Source organism: Colossoma macropomum, unplaced genomic scaffold (assembly GCF_904425465.1).
Source record: "Colossoma macropomum unplaced genomic scaffold, Colossoma_macropomum, whole genome shotgun sequence".
Classification (NCBI taxonomy): domain Eukaryota; kingdom Metazoa; phylum Chordata; class Actinopteri; order Characiformes; family Serrasalmidae; genus Colossoma; species Colossoma macropomum.
This window is the reverse complement of record NW_023494794.1, coordinates 19,392,496-19,414,439: the sequence shown is the minus strand read 5'-3', so window position 1 is coordinate 19,414,439 and position 21,944 is coordinate 19,392,496. Positions and strand designations below refer to the sequence as shown.

The window sequence follows — 21,944 nt, the reverse complement described above, 5'->3', positions numbered from 1 at the left end:
TGGATAAGATGGAGTTAAAACAAGCAACAACTTTCTAACCGAAAAATTAGAAGCAAGGGATTTATTGAAATAATACAATAATAGTATGTTTTTTTTTGTTCATTATATAACCTACAGTAAAATATAATAACTAACATTAGTTGACTCATTATGTTAATTTGTGTATAAAATTTACACTACATATAAAAGTTAAATATGTAAAATAAACACTCCAAAAGTTGCCATTCTGTACACGAGACACAAGCATTGCTTATTTTAGCCTTGGCTCAAAATCCCCACCATCAGAAGCTAAACAGGTAACCGCACTCACTGCTTTTTCACATGATTGGAAAACAGACTTAGATTTAATGCATTTTTTTTAGAAGGATGACGTTCTGAGACAAATAACTCAATAAAATATGATGCATAAATCATAAATAATGCAACCTCTTCAACTCCTTGAGACCACCGGTGGTTCCAAAACACACTTCGTCATATTCTTCATAACTTTCATATTTCATAAGCTACATTCAAAAGGTGGGGGTCATATGAGAGCTGTAACTGTCCTCTTTCCAGTCAAATAGATGGGTAATGTAATTTTAAACCCTTATAATAAAAGAAGCTGAACTCACAATTTTGTTTGTCTACTGAAAGTCCACCCATTTTTCCACAAATCTAGGCTATAAACTATAAACAGATGGCGTCTCTTCGGTGATCTGCTCTGTAAAAATTATTTTTATAAAATAATACAAAGAGCGTCTAAGATTTTTGGCTTTCAGCAGTAAATTGTAAGCATATAGCAATATGTGTATCATCATAAAACATAAATAAATAAATAAATAAATTAATTAATTAATTAATTAATTAAAATAAAATAAAATAAAATAAAAATTTAAATTTATTTCATGCAGTTACTGATAATTTGCTTTACGATTTGGTCATGTAAATTCAGATGGAAAAACCGAAATATACCCTGGTCAATAAGAGGTTAAGGCATAAATCACTAAATGTAGTAAAACATGAATGCACATATGAACAACTATAAAACTATATTTATGAATTTCGGCTTTAAATGTAACTCATTAACTTTGTTTTCTTTGTGGTCACGTGCGTGGTGGACATCCATTTATGGGGAAAATGCGTCAACCAGGCGCGATGACCTCATAGAGACACGTCTCCATGGTGACGGGCCGTTATAAATACAGGAAAGCAGTCAGTTCCCTCACAAACAGTTTTTCGTCACAGGAGAGTCGTTAACCGGTTCGTCAGTGAGATCAACAAAAGGTCGGTGTAACTCTCAGATTCATGCAGCTTTACTAAGACAATTATGATATGCTAAGTCCAAATTATGAGAGAATAAGTCGTTTTGCTGTGTAAAATCATCCTTATGAGGCACTAAAGTCATAATTATGAGATATTAAATCACAATTATGGGAAACTTTCTCATTATTGTGACTTACTAAATGGCTATGGGCCGTTTCCAGTGGCAGAAACAGGTTACCGCAACTTTACCATTCAGACAATATTAACAGTATCTAATGTACTGAAATTAACGAGTGGTCTTTTTGGTTATAAAACTCAGTAAATGTTAGACTCGCGTTTTATTAAACTGCAGTGTTTAATGCAGAAAGATGTGTTAATGCGCTTCATAGCCTTCAGTTACGACAAGCTAACGCGTTAGCATTAAAATCTTGATATTTCACAAATAACCATTTTGGAAAAATGAATAGAACTTCCTATTAATAAGCCCTACTAGATTAAAGAGGCTTTATTAATGTTTCCCACGCAGGAGGATTAAAATTCAGTACACAGTCATTTGGGAAATTATGATAATCATTGTTTTTTAACATTTAGCATTTGACACTGGACAGCCTCCTGCTGAATTTGGAGTGTAAACTGTTTCTCATTCACTCTTCTGATAATGAAGCACTGGATGCTGAAATAATTAAATCCTTAAACAATACTAACAACTATAAATTTGTATTTATGTTTTTTATTTATGATTTACCAAACCAGAACACAACACCTGTATAAGGAAATAGGAGAGAAGAGAAGGAAGACGATGCAGGTACAGTGTTAATAGTCCTCAGCAGCTATTTATCAAACACTTAGTAACCACACCTGTATTAACCCAGTCATTTTGTAACTTATAGTCAGCAGATCCACAGGAGATGGAGCAGGAGAGAAAGCTGCGCCCCCCACCCAGTCCCACCGCCTGCGGGTGCTGGAGCGACTGCTTCACCCTCTTCAACAGGAGGGACCCAATCCGGGAGAGCCAGAGAGAGGAGGAGCAGCTCCAACAGGTTCAGGGAGGGAGGAGAGAGATGGACCTGAAGGAGAAGACAAAAAAGCAGAAGAAAAAGGGAAAGAAGCAGAGGAAGCAGGACGAGAAGAGGAATCTGCAGAGTGCCAGAGAGAGCCATGATGAGGTGGTGACGGGAATGGAGCAGATGAAACGAGAGAATCACATCAGAAGTTTGGAAGAAAACATAAAACAGCAAGAGATGGAGATTCTGAGATTCCGGGAGAGAGAAGAAAAGCTAAAAGAAAAGCTGGAGAGAATGAAAGAGAAAATAGCCAGGAAAGAGCGGAAGACTCTCAAAATTATACAGAGAGATGAGAAGCTGAAGAGAGAGCTGCAGGCGATGAAAGAGAGGCTGGCACAGAAAGACAGACAGAGCGAGGAAGAAAGGAAGGTCACCAACCTAAAAACAGTGGAAATGACAATCACTGTAAGTATGAAAGAAGAAGTTAAGATGGACGGAGAAATAGAAAAGCAGGAAGAGAAAGAACAACAGAAAGAGAGTGTGAGGGATGAGAGCGACACTGTCCCTCAGGAAGCCGGCCCACAGCCTCAGGCCGTCACTGAGTCTAAATCAGAAGATCAGGTTTCAGAGGCTCAGACTCAGGTCCAGGCTGATGGGTCAGAGAGTAGAAAGGCAGCTGAGGAGAAGATGAAGTGGACCGGCCATGACAGCGGGGAAGCAGTGAGCATTGAGGTGGAGAACCTTCAGGTGAGTCTCTACTCACTACTCACTACTACGAATTATTCTGTTACTATTTTCTCTAAAGGCCCAATCCCATTTTACCCCTGCCACTTCGCCCTTAGCCCGATCACGTCTAGGGGTAGGGTGTCCCAATTTTTGTTGAGATATAGGGGTAGGGCCAAGTGTTAGGGCTACATGGCCCTCCAAACGGAGGTTTTTCAGAGACACGCTCCAAACAGAGTGTTGTGAGAAAAAAAGAAAAACCAGCAAGATGGCTGCAGAAGAGACCAAAGAAACCCACAAATGTGAGTTTTTTTCTCTGTTAAAAAATTACAATGACCATTGTTTTAACTTAGTTTAATGTCATTTGAATGTATTATGGTTCTTCTCTTTATAACAAGCATAAAAAATCACTAGTATTATGTCTCGGTAGCTAGCTGGCTAAATTTCCCGTTCGACCTCAAATAGTCCAGCAGTACTGATGCCAGAATATAACTGCGGCTCTATTTAAGGTGGAACGGGCAAATTCGAAGTAAAAGCTGGCGAAAAAAACTGACGTCAGCTTTATATCACAGAAGAATTAAGGGTGGGCAATAATAAATAATTATCACATCCCCCTCTTAGAAAGTATAGGATGCTCTAAATTTAACGCCCATCAGTGAGGTCACTGAACTTTACCCTCCTCTGCTATCACTGCAGACTGGCAGGGTCGCCTGCAGAGCACTACTAGTATCCTGTTAATAAAGTAATATTCGTCTTTATTTGAGGGTCCCATTTCGTAGAGGAGATTTCACCCACTGCCCGTTGTGACTCAGTTCCAAGGGGCAAGGTGAAACTTGAAAACAAGGGGTAGGGGTAAAAATAAGAAATGGGATTGGGCCTAAGAGTCAGGGAGAGAGTAAATTTAGCCAATTCGGTGAGTTCGTCAGCTGATGAAGTCTGGATTGTTGTTTAGATTCACTCAGAGCTGTAGAGCTCACACATTCCGTTCTGTTGTGTTAAATAACTCTATGGAAAGTTGGTTAGATGATATAATCTGCACCTTTCGGTAAACACAACCATGTCTTAACCTCTCAGGTGGAGCCTGCAGCACGGAGCTCGTCTGGAAGCTGGATGTTGCAGAGTGTGCTGTCCTCAGTTCGCTCCTTCGTTCAGGTACCTATTTCCTTCTGCAGTGTACACAAAAATGCCATTTTTAATATATGGGAAAATTAAGTCAAGAAACTATGAATTTTAAAAATATTTTTTTCTGTTAAAAGTATTTCAGTTAAAAATTATAACTTGCCTGCATGTTTATTCACATTGAATAAGTAGAACCTCTCTACTCTAAAACTTGATTATTGTTTGTGACAGACTCAGAAAAGCATTCAGTGTTTCAATCAGTGAATTATTATATGTATTGTTGTTAACTTTTTATCTCCACCCTGCAGCGCCTGAGATCCCATTTCTCAGCTGTGCAAGTTCAAGCTGAGAAGGAAGAGGAGCATGAGGAAGTTTCTCCATCACGTCCATTGATTCCGCTCGGAGCGCCGGTTGGTGTCATTCATTTTTAGGACAAATGAAATAGATTAATTTAAATATATCTCTGTTTGAGCTTGTATCAAGTATAAAGTCACATTAACAGGGCCTGCATTATGGAATGATGCTAACGAATGTTTCAGGCTTATAAAACACTCTTGAAATGTATATTGTTTTCATTCGACAGACAGGGGTCCTGACTGTACACCTGAAGGCCTGCAGAGACTTCAGGAAATCTGGTAAGCTTAAATTTTATGGCAGTCTTAGTGTTTAAAGTCTAGTCTTAGTGTTTGTGTTTGTACTAATATCTAGCACAAAACTGTAATCACTTGATTTTGTCTTCATTGATCAATAATGCTGGTTCTGGTTTGGCTGTTTTCCTGCACCAGCTCTTTTGAAGAAAGGCACTTGGGCTACTGTGAGGGTCACTATTGGGAGAATGGTGAAGTACACAGAGCAGCAGCCCTATAATAACCCCACGTGCTTCAACGAGTGGAAACACTTTTCCGTACAGGTCAGTATTACTTATCAATGACTTCTCTTTGGGCATGGCAGACAAATAGTTCTTTAACTCTCTGGGGTCCATGGGCATTTTCTTGATTTCATATCGTTGCCATCCAGCGAAACACAAGTATTTTAAAAAATGGCAAGTGTACGGGCCCTTTTTAAATTTTAAGATAAGTTAATATACTTGCCATTTTTGAGATACTTTTTTGAGAGATTTTTTATCTAATTGATTTTGTGGCATTTCTATTGGTCCAATCACCGTGAAATTCTCACACAGTTTAAAGTAGAACTGCGATGTTCAAATGATGTGGAAAAATAAAAATCAACAAAAATGGGAGATACACGTTTTTCTTTGGGCTGCGATGATCTTCATAAATTTGCCTCCAAAGGCACTTGTGTATAACATGATACTCATATGTTTTATATCAAAATGCTCTGTCTGTGTTGCTGTTTTACAAAGCCACTGCAGCAACATGTGTAAACTCTTTGCACAACAATTCACTTGTGTCTCTGATCCTGAATGAAAAATGAGTTTTAGCAATGACACACAGTGAAAGGCAGATGACGTGTATCTCAGCCTCTCTTCATAGCCTCATAACTCTGGATGTGAGTAACATATAATCTTGCAATGAGAAGGAATTGAAAGGGCGACTCTACAGGTTCAGAAAATGTTTGAACTGTATTTCTGTGGTGTATCACAAAGACAGAGAAACATATTTAGAAACATCAAATTTGATGTGTTTGTGGAGTTAAAACTGAAGATGCCCTGATCATGAGATTGGTCCTCAGAGTAAACCAGATGACTATGTAGTCATGACTGAGCAGGGGCGCCAGACTGTAGCACACACTAGATTAGCATGAACAGTTATTAAATCGCATAATTGCTTACTCAGAAAAAACACTTTAGACTTAAAACGTGGATATAATTGCCAGCAGGCAATTCTGTCAGTAATTTTTTATGGCGTGTTTCTGTAAAAGACTTTGATGCAAACAACAAAAAAAATCATAAGTGTTCAACAAAAAGGCTTTTAATCTGTTTCAGTTAGTTCTTTCAGAGAAACAGGTTTGTTAAGGAGTATAAGGAGGTCAAGCTATAAAGAGTCAAGCTATAAGTATTGCTACATCCATGCTACAAGCTAACATTAAAGTCAAATCGCGTTAATTGACAGTAAATGAAAGTAAAGCTACTTCTGTTCTGTAACGCTATTATAACACCAGCTGCTGAAACTGTAGGCTACAACTGCCAAATCAACCTAACTACCACACTTGGCAAAGCTTGCTGAACTGCTTGTCCAAAATAACTGAAATCCTACTTGCTTTTCTTGTCCATTTGTGTTTGCAGATCCAGCAGGAAGAAGTTTTAGGGGTTCAGCAGTCCACTGTGATGGTGGTAGAACTGCTTATTTGTGATCCTGACTCAGCTGCCCCCAGACTCATGGGGAGAGACACCATCACGCTGCAGGAGATCCTTAAGGTGAGACACGTTCTCATTCTTATGCCTGTAGAAAGTTTTCCTTTAAGCCACTCAGTGTCACTGATTACCAGGAAAGAGAAGGTAATCATTTTTTTCTCTTTTCCTACAGAAATCTTCATTTAGCCACCAGTTCAACTTGAGGCTCAGACACCAGGTAAAGTGTGCATTTGTAATATTCTGTTATTTTATTTTCTGCTTGTCTGGAAGAGAGAAAGAGATATATGATTTGATTTTCTTATATTTTCAGAAAGTTTGCAAGTTGGACGCAGAGCTGGCGTTCACGTACGGCTCCTTGGGCTACGGGTACTCTCACCAGGTTTGTGTCTAGAACAGATGTTATCAGTGCAAATGTACCAGCCATCTTATTGCCTATAATAATAGAGATGGTGATGGTGAGCATGTTGCGTTTTCTCTCCCTATAGATCAAACATCCAGGAAGAACGATGGAGAATCTGGTGGAGAAATCTCTCTTTCCCCGCTGCCCTCCTAATCAAGATCAAAGAGATCCGCAATAGTGAGATATACACCTATTCATTACAATAATTACTCAAATAATGCTCACATATTTATATGAAATGTATTGTTCCAGGTCTAAAATTTAATTTTGTAAGCCACATTCAAAGCTGTTGAAAAACACTCAATATACTGAATTCTATGTAAATTCGACAAATTATTAAAAACTGTTAATGAAATAGTCTTTTACTGTTATGTTGCTTGGCAACCATAGTTTACCGCTAACAAGCTACATACTTGGTGAAATAATTATCTCCTGTGATTGTTATTAGTAATTATTACATTGCATGTTGTTATACTGTATTTTGTCCATGTAAAATCACTGTTATGCACGGCCTTTCGTGGCTGATTGCAATGCTGAATTATTATTATTATTAATTATTAATTATCAGTGAAAATAATACACATTTGAAAGTTTGCATTTCTTTTTACTTTTTTCTATATTTTCCATATAGACAAACTGACAAATCTCTCTCATTCTTTCTCAGTAATGTGACAACCCCCTCCACACTGCCCCAAGTGGACATCATTCCCTCTCTGATGCAGCAAGACACACCAAGAGGCGCAGAGTGCAGGATATCTGCTGGCCTGATGGACTGCATCCAAAGGAGAGGCAGGTCAGTGTCATGCTTCATCAAGGCCTGAGCTGAGACTATGGATGAGCCACACTCAGCTTGGTCTAGACTTTGGTTATTTGTGTAGTGATGCTGCACATTAATTAAAACCACATAATAGAAACGTAAAAGTTTAGACATTCCCAATTTTTATTTCACTTTCTTGATAATTAATTTTAATATGTTTTTATAAATCTGAAGAAATCTAACACTACGATTTGAGTCAGAGATGAACAACTCTTTATGGTTGTGTTTGTGTGTATTTTTCAGGTTGTTGCAGCTGCATAAAGGCTTGCAGGAGTGTACGACAGGAGAGGATAGGGTGCAGTTTCTGGAAAACCTGATTCTAAGGAAGAGTCTTGGCACCAGCTATCCCTGCAGAAAGAACGAGAGCTCTGAGGTGTAAGGTGTGTGGGTGCACATGCTTACTATATACTACATACTGATTTTACTGAACTCCAGTGCTAGTGTGGTGTGTTGTTGTGTGATGTTCTGTGTTCAAAGCAAGGTAATATTGTCTGTGACAGGTCCTGTCTAAAGAGGAGGAAATGAAGAGAAATGAGGAGGACGAGAACTATGGAACGTCAGAGACAAGAACAGGAAATGCTACATGCAAGACGAGGAAGTAGAGAGAAAAAACAGCAGAACTTGAGGTCCGTCTCCATTTCTCTCAGCACTGGCTCGTCTGTTCCTCTTTATCCTGCTCCATTCCCACCATCTCGACTCGCCTGCAGCAAACAACAACAAAGTGCTGGATCTAATAAACAGTACATTACAAATAAAAAAGCAAATAAAAACACATCACAAAACCTGGTTAGTTTATCCTTCTCTGTCACTCCAACACCAGTCACTCAACATCTGTCACTCAGATTTGAGCTTTTAGATCTCAAAAGGAAATTATTTTGTTGCAGCAGCAAAGCACAGCACCCATAACACGGACAGTTCTAAAATAAAATACACATAGTATAAAATAGAGGACACTGAGCTGAAATGCTGAAAGCACTGAGATAAGACATAAATATAAACACTGAGTTACTCAAGTGACTTTTATTCGTAGTGGGTTAGCATAAGCTTTAATCGAAATGGGCTCCCAGCAGAACTGTTAGCCTGCTAATGTTAGCTAAGCTTGCGTTAATGTTAACAACGCTAACAACTGTACACACAAGTCTAAATTTTTATAGAAATAGAACAGAAATTCAAAACCAACTCAAGTTTTAAGCCTTTTATATATTTTAGAATTTCTCCTATTATTTTTCTGAGAGCAAACGTTCATCTAAACGAGGTGACTTGCTAGTCTACCATTGCAGATAGCTGAAGAGTTCAACATTAACAAATTATATGATTAGCTTCGAGTAAACATCAGAATGAAAAGCTATTGGTACGACAAACAAACCAAACATTTCCAAGCTCCCACTTGTTTTGGAGCTTTGCAAAGTTTCCAGAAGCTGCTGTAAGCGTGCTTCCTGCCTCTGCAGTGTAGCGTTGGTGATAGCTGGGACCTCAGTATGGGTGGAATCTGCCTCAGTACAGGTGGAATTTGCTTCAATATGGGTGGAACCTGCTCTTATGATTTCAGCTGACACATGTTGTCGAGCCCCAGTCATACCTGGGCTGATTCTGATGCCCCAGTGCCGACTCTTAGCCGAGTCCACTTAACTGTTTGCTCGGTTATTGGCCTGCTAGGATGTTATCAAGCTAACGGTCAGCCTACTGTTACAGGAATGCACAACTCCGATCCTGGATGGTTGGTGTCCCGCACTGTTTGATAGTTTCCCCTCCTCAAACACACCCACCAAACCTGGCAATTAACAAATGAATGCAGTGACGTGTGTTAGAGCAGGTAAATCAACAAACTCTGCTGGACACCGGCCCTCGAAGACCGGAGTTGTGCTCCCTTGTACTATTATGAAGGCTGAATATACTTAGTCCAATTTCAGAGAATAAAAAATATATAAGAGAATCTGTTAATGGATGTTTTTGTTTGTTTCTGCTTTTGCCTCAAAACCCCTATTTCTGTGTGTGGTTTTGTACACTGAGTTTGATTTACCCCGTTATGTAGCCCTGTGTTTATAGTTAATTGCCGATTTGATAAAATGAACTGCTTTCAAACAGGCCAAGGCAGGTACTTAAGCGCATGTTAAATGTTACATCAACTTAAAATTGTCAGTTCAGGCAGCGTGTCGCTATGAGGCGTCATGAACTCACTGAAGGTTGTTGAGTCAGTTAAATCATCATGTTGTTGGACAAACTGTATTTTTAAAAATTGCCTAACATTCAGCAAATTGGATTTTTCACAGTGCAGGTGGAATTATATCTGATCTCCTCAGAAATATCTCTTGAAAAATTAATAACTTGTAATTTAGGCAGTTTTGATTGGAAATTGAATGAAGTTTGGTCTCTGACAGTTCTGTATGCCTGTTATATAGATCCATGTTAGGTGTGTGTGTGTGTGTGTGTGTGTGTGTGTGTGTGAGTGTGTGTGTGTTAATGTAGGCTCTTCAGGCCGCAGCATTGTTTAACATGTTTAGTATTTTAACATGATAGTTCTCTGTGTGAACAGGTTTCCAGAAACAGCAGATGACCATTTACAAAATTAGCTGTATTTTAGGCTGATTAACCAGCTGTACATCTGCCGTCTGTAAGGCTGTGAAAGGACAAGCTGCTGAATGTCTGATAGTTTCTGAAGTAGCTGCTAAATAGTTCTAATTAACAGAAACTGATACCTTAGAATATTCCAGTGACTAACGTTAGCGATGTGACACAAACTTTAGTGTAAATGCCACAAGTTTTCCCGTTGGCCTGGCCTGACGACTGGCCTCTCTGGCCTCTCTGCCTTCCTTTAAGGTGGAATGGAAACTTTAATTAAGAAGCTAAGTTCAGCCAAAGACTCTACAGCAACGAACCAAGCAGTTATTTCGAGCCATACAAGACCAGACTCCTATCTCTCTGAATGGGGAGAGGCCGACATACTAAAATTACACCTTGCATGCACACTCCTCCTCCCCTGCTCTGCTGTTGTTGTCATGCTGTCATGAGACTCAGTGGTGCTGAGGCTGCAGTGATTGAGTGAATGAGCACAGAGACAGAGGTCACTGGCAGAGTCACAGAGGCAAAGATTATCCAGGTAGCTTATACAGTAGCTATACAGTACAGTAGCTTATAGTGGTGCATTATATGTTTTCTCCAGTAATAATTTTGTGCACTTTGTTTATTTTACACAAAGACAGAGAAACACAATGAAAGAGAGAAATAAATGTTTATTATTTTTTGTTCCTGAACAAAAACCACAGACTGAAGGAAAGAAAAATGTAAGTTTTGAAAAATTCATCGTTCTCCAGTAATTTTGTGCAGAATTCCTGTTGCAGATTAAGTTCATTACAGTAATGAAAAATATTTTTTTACTCGCCTAAAAACTTTGCTGTTCTGGGTTTAAACATGCACATGATAATTAACAGCGGAACGCAAAAATCACTTAGTTGTCATGAAAATGTGTTCAGATTTAGCATATTGATGATAGATTCACCTCATAAATCATGACACACTCATAAATAATGACACCCTACATGAAAATACATAAACTGCTTTTATAAGTGAAAAGTGTCAGTATCGATATCGGCGATACTGGCACTGTATTTACTTGGTATCGGATCAATACCAAATTTTGCAGTATCGCACAGCACTGCTGCTAGAACGTGTCTACACAGAGTGTTGGCACCGGTGTGCGAATCTCTGTTAAAAACCAGTGGTTTCAAATTTTTGGATGCATCCAGTTTGTGGTGGCATCCAGTTTGTGGTTTGTCCCTGTAGAGAATATGTAAACTTACTGTCTCTTAGAAAATCAACAAAACATGTAGTTTGACCAGGGGTGTTCAAACTTTTGTTCAAACTGTACATACAAGTATTGACAGGACTATGTGTTTGTGTAGTAAGAGAATAATCTGACATAGACCTCATGAGGCTTTGACTCGATTATGATTCTTTAGGAAATGATTCAGTGCAGATGAAATTTTGAATTTCACTAAAACTTGATTATTTTCATGATTCCAAGTTGTTTTCAAAAATTCACTGAATACATAAATGTGATAGTTGGAAGTGCACCTAATGTCCAAAAGTATGTAGACACCAAAGACTGTAGATACCAGCTCATCCAAATTTCCTTCCAAATTAAGGAGCTTGCCCCCCACAGCCCCCATTTAGATTTTAATTTTAAACTCCATTAATTTTAGTTAAACAGTGCTTTACTGGCTTTTTTTCATATTTTCAAAATATGATAAGTACAACGATGTAGAGCAGTTAATCAAACTGTGCGTCTTGCTGGCAATCCAGTCTGAAAATTTGGTGATGCCCAATTAAACACGTATAAATCTGCAGCCAGAGATGTTACATCATGTGTATGTTCATGCTCATCAGAAACGTATCAACATGTAGAATGACAGTTTTCTGTGTGCTACCGTGTTTTCTGTCACTGTAGAAAAGATGAAAGATGCTTGAGTCTTCTTTTATTGTTGGATTGCTTATTCAGGGCAAATTGCATTAGTTAATGGTTATAACAAATTGCTGAGTAACATAAAACATGACTAATGTATTATATATGTTCATTTACTTGTCCAGAAATATAATTGGTGAGATAAACTGCATAAAAATGTATATATTTTTGTTTTGTTCTTTATATAACAAATACATGCAACAACAGAATTCAGAAATCACTTCATTAAACGAGAACAGCAGACTAAACAGCATAAATAGCCATGTTTTTTTCTTCCTTAATGGGTTTATATTTACTGAACTACTGAATTTGCTCTGATGAGAAGTTGCTGCTGTGAGACCCAAGTCGCTTGCAGTTGCTTTAACTTCTCTGCCCTCCCCTGAATATTTATTGTAATGTCCTTGCTTTGATTCATGTCTATTGATACTAACACACTCGAAAAATGAACCCAAGGGGTGATTAACATCTGTCCATAGGCCACATTTGACCCTAGGGCTGGACTTTGGACACCCCTGCGTTACTGTAAATTAAAATGATATAAAAAGTGATGCCTTGTTTTTTTCTGTACATAACTATATTTCATTTCCACATACAATATAATTATTACCAAAAACAGACTGAAAGACAAAACTGTGATTCCATTATAGTCATTCATAAGGAACCTATGTATTTGAATCAAGTAAATTAAATGCATCACTTTTATACTGTGCACATTCGCCCATGTCCTCAGCGAATGAACCTATCACAGCAAGATATGCTAATTATTAATGCAGCATCTTTATACTTTCATAACTGTTAACTACCCTGATGGCATATTTTCACCTGATGATGACCGACTGTCTCATGTTCCCTAATTGGGGTGGCCAGAAGGGCAGTCAGACTTCAGTTCAGGATGACACTGGTCACCCCTGGCTACCACTTGGCTACACCTCTGCTACCCAACTACACAAATATTTATGTATACAAATATACTGTAGCTAGTAAAGCATAAAATATACATAATATCCTGAGATGTGGGTCAAAATTGAAAACTCTTCTGTTTGTTCTGGCTCTGCTCGTCAGCTTTATGGCTGGTTTGTAGCGCCCTCTGCTGGTATGTAATTGCAATAACTGGTATGACGTAAGTCCACAGAAGCAGTGTCAAAGCTGCAGAGATTTCAACATTTACTTGGTAAATAATATAATATAATATAATATAATATAATATAATATAATATAATATAATATAATATAATATAACAATGACAGTATGCGTGGTTGAAGAACAATCTTCTGACTTTGCGGTGATAGTGGTGGACTTGGCTAACTTGGGCTGAGCCTCAAATAGCTCCCTATTCCCTACATAGTGCTCTACGTAGGGCTTAAAATAATGGCTCCTGGACCCGAACAGTGTACTATATGTCTAGCAAATACCCATTTGAGATTTGACCACGTGTGCACTGGACATACAACACATTTCATAACTCACCTAGTGCACTACATAGGGAGTAGGGAGCCATTTGAGATTCAGCCTTGGTTTTGCTTAAGAAGACTTTTGTTACACAGTACAAATATGTCAATACGATGACCTGGTCTACAGGAATTGATGCGGTTTATGACCAAATTTGAGTTCAAATATGTTAAAGACAGGCATGCAGTAGGAGTTAAGCGTCATTTTGGAGGATTTTGTCATCCCATAATTCCAGTTTCCTACGGGGGAAATGCACAGCTCTTTATAGACCTCTGTCTATATTTATTTATAACGTTTCTCCATTGACAACTTAGACTCATGTATATCTTATATATTTATGTATTTGTTTCTCTGTTGTTATTTACTATTGGAGTTTCAATTAACAAGTAGAAATACGTCATTTTTACAGTGTGATGTCCTGATATCTTTGAAAACGTGGATCAGGACTGGAGCTGAACTCTGAGGAATCTCCATGTCCAGCAGTTGAAAGACTCAGCCCTTGGGTCGCCCTTGTTTGTGGGCCAGTGCTCGATTCCTCAGCATCATCTGCCTCAGCGCTCTCAGCCGCCTCCCTCCTCACGGAGTGAAGGTGACAGAAACACTGGAAAGCTCTGGCTGGTCAGACCCACAGACCGCCTCACGGACACTGTGGATTCGTTTTTAAGGTAAACAGAGATGATTTCAATGACTAAAAAAGGGATATTGATGCTGTTCGTCCTCGTACAGGACAGATGCCCCGTTTACTGATACGCTCGTTCACGCTGCTGCGCGTTCCCGCGTCCTTCCCAGCACTGCGCTAGTGTAAGTCAGCAAAGCTGTTCATATCCCTGTCCTAAAACGAACAAACTGACCACAGGGTCGACGTACATGGCAGTGAAATATTCAAGAGAGTCTTTTTCTCGTCCCCTCTGAAGACGCCGAAGGATACTGAGGAAAAATCCCTCACTTTTCCCTCAGAAAATACTTGTTAGCCTGCGTGCTGCAGCGCAGCTAGTCTAAAAACAGCACGCCTGTCCTGCAGTTTATAACGTTTATGAAGTCAAAACATACGATGACATTTTCTAATTTTCTCTATTTTCTTCATATAGGCGTTTATCGGCCTGTATTGGTGCTGCTAGACCAGTAGGGTGTGTAAGTTGCTCACTCTGTGCTGAGGTGATCCGCCATGACTCTGCAGTCTGCAGTAACCACTGGCATCTTTGTAGGTAAGTTAGGGTGACATTTACTCACAGTCTTCCTTTGCATTCCTTTAAAATCTGTTTAATATAGTAAATGAAATGCTAAGAAAAAAAAACAGAAAGCAGTGATTAATAAAGTCTGTTTGACCTGTTTTACATTGAAAACAATACAAAAACACAATACTGTATGTTTTAGCTTTTACATTACCAAGAAGGGGCGTCATTCACCAACATCTTCCTGAGTTTCTTCTTAAATTTGTCTTTGAGGAAGGTGCTAAGATAGAGTTTACGTCAGATTCAGGATGTGTTTTTGAAGCACAGAACTGTTCACACCTTTCAGTGTGTGTAGATTCTGTTCTCACCTAAGAACAAATCCCAAATATGAAAACATGATGAATGTCAGAATCTTTGTAAAAACTTCGTAACTGGATTTTTAGAAGAAATGTCTTTTAAAGAATGGTTGGTGAACGTTTGGAGGCCAATAGACGTCAATAAATTAAAACATTACATATCTTGTTTTTATAGTGGTTTTGTCCAAATGCCACTTAGAGGACATTTACATATATTAGTCTTAAATAATCAGTCAGCAGCCTCTTTAATTCTAAGGAATAAAGAGAGGTTGGAGAATAGTTACATAAAATAAAATTTTGACTATTTATGGTACATAAAACTACACAAAGGTCATAAAAAAATAAAATACAAAAAAAATGTATATACTTTAATAAGGACTACCAGCCTTTGCTGCAGTAAGAGCCTCTACTCATCTGAAAAGCACTTACACTACATGTAGCTGATAACTACTGTACATTATTGGGTAAAACTAATATGTGTGTTGTGTAAAAAACAGGAATTAAAGTGTGGGTCCACATACAGATGCTTGCATTTGAGGAGTTAATAAACCATTCTTTGTTGTTTTGTATAGGTTATAGCAACCATTTTGTTTTGCTTACTAAGTCTGCCCAATGCTCAATGTTATTTCCATGTTTAGTGTTTTCATCATGTATGATTGGACTGACTGCTGCATCATCAAGCTACCAGAAACCCAGCTTCCTAGATATTAACTCCTGGTGGTGGAACACTCCTAGAGGCCCTCAGATATTCTCCTGCCTCACTTACATGGAGAAGAATGTGCGGGTGGACTGCGAATTCCCTGTGACCGACAAGATCCCCGGGCCATTCTGCGAGTTCAAACAGGATGGACGCCTCATGGGCACCACCTATCCCAACAATCCAGTCCACCTCATCCCGCCCATAGAGACCCGCCGGAGGGCTAATGTCACGCTGGTGCCTCCAAACATCTGCCGCCTTACCTGGATGCCTATGTCAGAGGACCGGGCGTACACCTACACCTGCAGAGTGTATCAGGGGAGCACCTGGAAGGAGAATAGTATGGCCTTCAACCAGAGTGAGTACATGGTTCAGTCTTATGTAAAGGTTTGGACACACCTGGTCAAATGAGGTTTTGTTTTTTTCCTAAGTAAAAATAAGTACACATCGTCTACAGAGAACCCACTACTGCACAATTTGATGCAAAATTACTTTTTATTTGCTGATTTAAAATTAATGAAATGTGCTATTTGCAAAAGTTATCACGCATTTTTTCCCCAATATGATAAACCCAAATAAACAGAAATCGTGCACCCAATTTGTGGAAAAATGTCAGGTTTGAAGGCCACCGGCACACCTGGCGCATCACATAGCAGAGCACTGCTACAGAATACCGGCAGGGAGAGCTGTTAAAAGCTAGGTTCAAGTTCATTTTTACACTCTACTCATATAAATTGAATGTAATAAAGTCATTACTTATCACACTTTGTTTCACTTTACTACCTTTTACAAACTGGCTGTTCTCGAGCTAAAAGATACAAGCTGAAAAAGGCTAGGCTGGTAACGTTAGCTGAGGTAGACCATCAATACCTGTCTGTTTACCAAAAAGACCGTCTGTCTTTGTTTGTGTAAATGTCAAGCCAAATTTCAAGCCTTGGCTTTAATTTAATGTGGTAATGGCAAAATGCTGCATGGTGAACAGTGGTTGGAGTCACCAAGTGCTAGGCCACGTCAATGCAGAGTGTCGGCGCCAGTGTGCATACCTGCGTTATAAACAGTTTAAAATTTATGAATGCTGTGCAGTGCATCCAGTGTGTGGTGCCCTTGATGTGTAAACTTACTTTCTCTTAGAAAACTCAGTCTTAACAGGCCCATATCCTGCATCATATATTTTCCTCCTGGGGACCAGTTCTACTATTTGCTTGGTTATATGTTTATAATTCATTTTTACATGACCACATTCAAAAAATCTTTTTTTATCCCCAGTTGTTGCCTTCGAGGCTGAAATATGTAAATGAGCTCTGTTTTGATTGGCTGCCCTTTATTATGCTCCATTTAAAAAGCAGTCCAGGCTGAATCATTCTTTATAACACAAGTTCCCAGCCCTTTTCTTTCTTTTCTGCTAATGAATCACGTGCGTCATGTGCATCATCAGCACACAGACTAACGAGCAGGACGAGCTTTCGCTACGAAGATAATTAACTCTGAACAGCTCTCAGCTGCATTATTAGATTTGAGATGTGTTGCTTGTCCACCGTTTATGGGCTTTAACCTCTGTTCAGCGCTGTTGCCATGGTAAAGCTGAATGATGGTTCACGCGCAGTGGAAAAAAGCACATGAATTCCGATCTGAGCGTCACATTAACGTCGCATGGCCACGCATTGGATACATATCCGATGTAGGACCACATATAAAAGTGGCTCAGGTCGGATTTGACATGATCAGATTTGCATGTCCACACAGCTTTGAAAACATCAGATCTGAGTCACATTAGGGCAAAAGATCGGATTTGTGCCGCTTCAACCTGGTAATGTGAATGTAGCCTAAATCCCGGCGATGCCACAGCCAACAAAAAGTTGCATTCCAACAAAAAGTTGGATTCAGCCACAAAGATCATTAGTGAGGACAGGTACTGATGTATGTTGGATGGTTAGTTTTGGTTTGGAAATGCCACTCTCAACTAATCCCAAGGGTACTGGATTATGCTCCATCACTAGGCTTGTCCACTGCTCCACAGTCCGATTCTGGGGAGTTTTATACCCCTATAGCCACACTTGGCAATGGATACGGTGGCCTAAAGCTCATGTCTGGCTGCTCCAGAGCATCCCATTCTACTGGCAAAGCTTATGATTGTAAAGCTGTGTGCTTGCAGTTGAACGCTTGTGTCAGCAAAGTCGCAGGATGAACTAATTTGAAGGGGTGTCTGGATACTTTTAGAAATGAAGTTTGTTTACACAGTAGTGGAATGTAGACCATGACACTTTTAATTTGGCCAAAAATGAGTGCATTCATCAATACTTAGAACTTGAACTGTAGAAATTTATATATAAAATGTTATTTATTTTGTTTGTGACTGATTGTTTTTGCTCCTCTCTCTTTGTCTGCCTGACTCTTCTCTCTTAGGAAATTTGCTGGTGTGCTCTGCTTTGAGTGTAGTAGCTCATGTAGCACTGCTGATCTTCATGGTTATGGTGTCGCTTCCCGTCTCTCTGGGGCTTCTGTCAGCATGAACCACAGTGGCGGTCCGTGTTTGGCAGACTGTCCCTCCAGCATCGCCATTTCTTATGTTTGTTCACATGATCCCTTTTGCAAACTCATCACATGATGATAATGATGTTCACGTTCAAAATAATTGGCTGTTTCGAAGGTACAGTTTTAAAATGTTTCCAGTGTGACACAAAACTGTTATTTTAGGCAGTCAATTACATGCTTTGAAGGTTGTTTTGATCTGTAGGTCTCTTTACACACCCAGGTACAAGCGTTCACCAGTTGTGCACAACACTAGCATATGCGCGTAACATCTACTAAGACGAAGCACATTGTCGTATAAATAGCTGCTGCCCTCCCTTTAGATATAGAATATTTTTTAACCTAATTTCTGTCTGCCACATCTGCAGCAAATGGTCAATTAGACTGGACAACAAATTTGACACATTTTACCGGTACTTCAAAAACAGCAACAGGAAACACACTTATAAACAGTCTCAGCAATCTGGTCAGGGTTGCCAGATTGGGCTGTATCCCTGTGAATAACATTTTGTTTTACTAGCTGTGAGAATAATTGTTTATCAATGATGCTTTTTCTCTTACCTTGTAGTTTTCAAGTTTAATTAATTTATTAATTATTTAATTATATTAGCAATAATAACAGTAATAACAAGCAACTGCCCGTTGGCTTTTCCTGTAAGTGTGTTTTGATCCAAGAGTACTTATTTTATAAGTACAAGGAACTTACTCTCCATGGTAATCAACTTTGTGCTACTGTCAGCACTAAATCTTGGCTTTGTTTTACATTTCTGAAAACACCAACATCCAGTACCTTTGTCCAAAGAATTATGAGTAAATATTATAATTTTATACTGTTTTTGTGTCAGATGAGACTTTTCGTTTCAGATTCTAAAGAAAATATCCAACCAATTCAGCAGTTCAGTCGTCTCCATGCAGTCATGCTTTTGTTACCTTTTGATACATTACTCTTTGTAGAAATATGAAATCAGTTTAGGGGTGGCCTGTTAATCTCAGTAGTAGGTTGTATTGATCCTTGCCATTCGTTCACAGAAAAATTCATTATAACGCTTTATAATACTACTTGTAATTAACATTAAGATGCTAATGGCTTTTCAGCTAATCAGTTGCTCTGTATACAGTCATTTTGACTTCATACCTACACTATATGGACAAAAGTATTGGGACACCTACACATTACACCCACAGGAGCTTTTATGACATCCCATTCTAAATCCATAGGCAGTAAAATGGAGTTGACCCCCGTTTGCAGCTATAACAGCTCCCCCTCTTCTGGGAAGCTTTCTAAAATATTTTGGAGTTTGTTGGAATTTTTGCCTATTTATCCAGAAAAGCATTTGTGAGGTCTGACACTGATGTTGGATGAGAGGGCCTGACTCACAGTCTCTGTTCTAGTTCATCCCAAAGGTGTTTGATGGGGTTGAGGTCAGGGTTCTGTGCAGGCCAGTCAAGTTCTTTCACACCAAACTCATCCAGCCAGGCCTTCATGGACCTTGCTTTGTGCACTGGGGCTCAGTCATGCTGGAACAGGGAAGGTTCTGCCCCAAACTGTTCCCACAAAATTGGAAGCAGACAATTGTCCAAAATGTCTTGGTCTGCTGAAGCATTAAGATTTCCCTTTACCAGAACTAAGGGTTCTAGGCCAACCCCTGAAAAACAACACCATAGCATTATCCCTCCTCTACCAAACTTTACTGTTGGCACAGTGCAGTCAGGGAGGTAATATTCTCCTGGCATTCGTCAAACCCAGACTCGTCCGTCAGACTGCCAGATAGTAAAGTATGACTCATCACTCTACAGAATGTGTTTCCCCTGCTTCAGAGTCCAGTGGTGGCATGCTTCACACCACATTTTGATCTCAGGCTTGTCTGTAGCTGCTCGGACATGGAAACTCATGCCTTGAAGCTCCTAATGTGATTCTACAGAGTATAGGAACTGTGCACATCAGCACTCCCCAGCCCCACTCTGTGAGTTTGCATGGTTTACCGCTTCATGGCTAAGCTGTTGTTCCTCATAGGTGCTTCCATTTTACAGTAATAGCACTTACAGTTGACAGATGCATATCTAGCAGGACAAAACTTTTACAGACTGACTTGTGGCAGAGGTGGCATCCTATGACAGTGCCATGTTTGAAGTCACAGAGCTCATCAGAAGAACGACCCATTCCACTGCCACTGTTTGTGTATCGAGACTGCAAGACTATGTGCTTAATTTATTTACCTTTTAGCAGTGGGTGTGGCTCAAACACCTGAAATTAGGAGGTCTGTCCCAATACTTTTGTCTATATAGTGTCTGTGAAGGACACCATCACAGCACTGCTATGGTATATAGTATATAACAGTATTGCAACACTAATGGAAAGGCAGGCCACGTATCAAAGTCTTGGACTTGTGTGGTCTATCAAATTTAAACTAAAATGGTCGAGGGCAGTTTAGTTCAGCAACAGAATCGTACAGTAGAGAGTGTGACTAGAATAAGACCTGTGAGTCAAACATCTGTCATCGAGAAAAGTAGCCAATTATAAATATAAGTTGCACAAACCAATAAGAATTTGCATGTTTTTAATGCACTTGTAGGTGCTTTTGTCTTCCACAGTACTTCCCTGTACATTGTGCTGCTTTTTCAAATGTATTTTTGCACATGCTTTTGCACTAAGCCATCAAAGCCATTTTACCCACAAAAATGAGGAAATGTTAGCTGAGAAGTCTGAAGGAAATATGCTTATCATTGCTGTCAGAACAAAACCTCATGTCTCCATTTTTTCATTTCTTGTTATTATGTACTTTTTTACGGAATTTGAAAATGCCAGCTGCCCTTTACAGTGTGCTAAACGTTCATGATGAATGGACCAATAGAAATGCATAATTACTTGGAAAAAATGTAGTTGCATTAACTTCCATTCAAAGTTCTGAATGTTTTTTCCTTCTGTTAAGTTACCGTTTTGGAGTTATGAAGTTTTGTTTCTGACAGCAGCGTTTTGTAAGAGCACCACAAGGAAGGTACAACATCTCCACACACTGGTAAATGTAGTGTGTGATGTGGTGTGTTAAGTTGTAACGCCTTCTCTAGGCTGCTGCACAAACCTTCAGCGTCTAATGAGAAGGAAGAGAACCAGAGCTGTTAATGATGTGCTGCTTCCCATACAAAGCAGTTTTGGTTTTAGCTGAATTGTATCCGTCAACTATTTCGTTGTACATTTTGCACTAAAAGGAATGTAGGCCTATATCCATACCAGTATAGCCTGTTTGTGCACTCGCTGTGTGTTGCATTCCAATGTCTTCATTGCATACTCAAGGATCTATGTATTGAAACACAGAGAGAAATAAAGGAATGCAGACTGCAGGCTGTTCATCTTTGCTTCTTATACCATTTCATTTTGCTGTAAATACATCCAGAAAAACAGGGAGCCAGAATGCTGTAGCATCTTCAACGGACAGGAAATCAGATACCTCCACACATGCATATTCTTTAATGTTTCAACATTAAATTGCATGTTCTTTTTAATTCCAAATACTTTGGCAAAAGATCAGATGCATAACTGTCTTTTAAATTCTATTCAGCAATTGCAGTCCTGAAATCTGGGGTTGCTGTAGCCCCCTCAGCACCCCGACATCCCCTCCTAGGGCCAATTGCGGAGAAAGACACTTGAGGACTGGATCATGAGC

General features: G+C 39.2%; 3 protein-coding genes and 1 long non-coding RNA gene across 4 annotated transcripts; all 4 read left to right on the top strand.

Moving 5' to 3' along the window:
- Positions 1-1,221: 1,221 nt before the first annotated feature.
- On the top strand, positions 1,222-2,185 carry LOC118814749. Its single transcript, XR_005007757.1, has 3 exons — positions 1,222-1,263; positions 1,996-2,047; positions 2,133-2,185. It is a non-coding gene; the product is annotated as an uncharacterized LOC118814749 (long non-coding RNA).
- Positions 2,181-5,019, top strand: LOC118815089 (golgin subfamily A member 6-like protein 2). Its single transcript, XM_036581023.1, has 5 exons — positions 2,181-2,993; positions 4,044-4,121; positions 4,397-4,498; positions 4,672-4,723; positions 4,874-5,019. The coding sequence occupies exons 1-5, from the start codon at positions 2,304-2,306 to the stop codon at positions 5,017-5,019; spliced, it is 1,068 nt and encodes a 355-aa protein (XP_036436916.1). The 5' UTR covers positions 2,181-2,303.
- Positions 5,020-6,304: 1,285 nt separating this feature from the next.
- LOC118814748 (C2 calcium-dependent domain-containing protein 6-like) lies at positions 6,305-8,395 on the top strand. The gene is made up of 7 exons (XM_036580497.1): positions 6,305-6,465; positions 6,575-6,619; positions 6,713-6,781; positions 6,888-6,979; positions 7,467-7,595; positions 7,863-7,999; positions 8,120-8,395. The coding sequence occupies exons 1-6, from the start codon at positions 6,376-6,378 to the stop codon at positions 7,996-7,998; spliced, it is 561 nt and encodes a 186-aa protein (XP_036436390.1). The 5' UTR covers positions 6,305-6,375; the 3' UTR covers position 7,999; positions 8,120-8,395.
- Positions 8,396-14,056: 5,661 nt separating this feature from the next.
- On the top strand, positions 14,057-18,816 carry si:ch211-215c18.3. The gene is made up of 4 exons (XM_036581018.1): positions 14,057-14,193; positions 14,617-14,733; positions 15,695-16,111; positions 18,157-18,816. The coding sequence occupies exons 2-4, from the start codon at positions 14,694-14,696 to the stop codon at positions 18,261-18,263; spliced, it is 564 nt and encodes a 187-aa protein (XP_036436911.1). The 5' UTR covers positions 14,057-14,193; positions 14,617-14,693; the 3' UTR covers positions 18,264-18,816.
- Positions 18,817-21,944: the final 3,128 nt, after the last annotated feature.

Coding starts and splice junctions, on each gene's coding strand:
- LOC118815089 (XM_036581023.1), top strand. CDS start 2,304: ATGGACCTGAAGGAGAAGACAAAAAAGCAGAAGAAAAAGGGAAAGAAG. Junction 4,122..4,396: donor CAGTTCGCTCCTTCGTTCAG/GTACCTATTTCC, acceptor TCCACCCTGCAG/CGCCTGAGATCCCATTTCTC. Junction 4,724..4,873: donor CAGAGACTTCAGGAAATCTG/GTAAGCTTAAAT, acceptor TTCCTGCACCAG/CTCTTTTGAAGAAAGGCACT.
- LOC118814748 (XM_036580497.1), top strand. CDS start 6,376: ATGGTGGTAGAACTGCTTATTTGTGATCCTGACTCAGCTGCCCCCAGA. Junction 6,466..6,574: donor CGCTGCAGGAGATCCTTAAG/GTGAGACACGTT, acceptor CTTTTCCTACAG/AAATCTTCATTTAGCCACCA. Junction 6,980..7,466: donor GATCAAAGAGATCCGCAATA/GTGAGATATACA, acceptor ATTCTTTCTCAG/TAATGTGACAACCCCCTCCA.
- si:ch211-215c18.3 (XM_036581018.1), top strand. CDS start 14,694: ATGACTCTGCAGTCTGCAGTAACCACTGGCATCTTTGTAG. Junction 14,734..15,694: donor AACCACTGGCATCTTTGTAG/GTAAGTTAGGGT, acceptor TTCCATGTTTAG/TGTTTTCATCATGTATGATT. Junction 16,112..18,156: donor TAGTATGGCCTTCAACCAGA/GTGAGTACATGG, acceptor CTTCTCTCTTAG/GAAATTTGCTGGTGTGCTCT.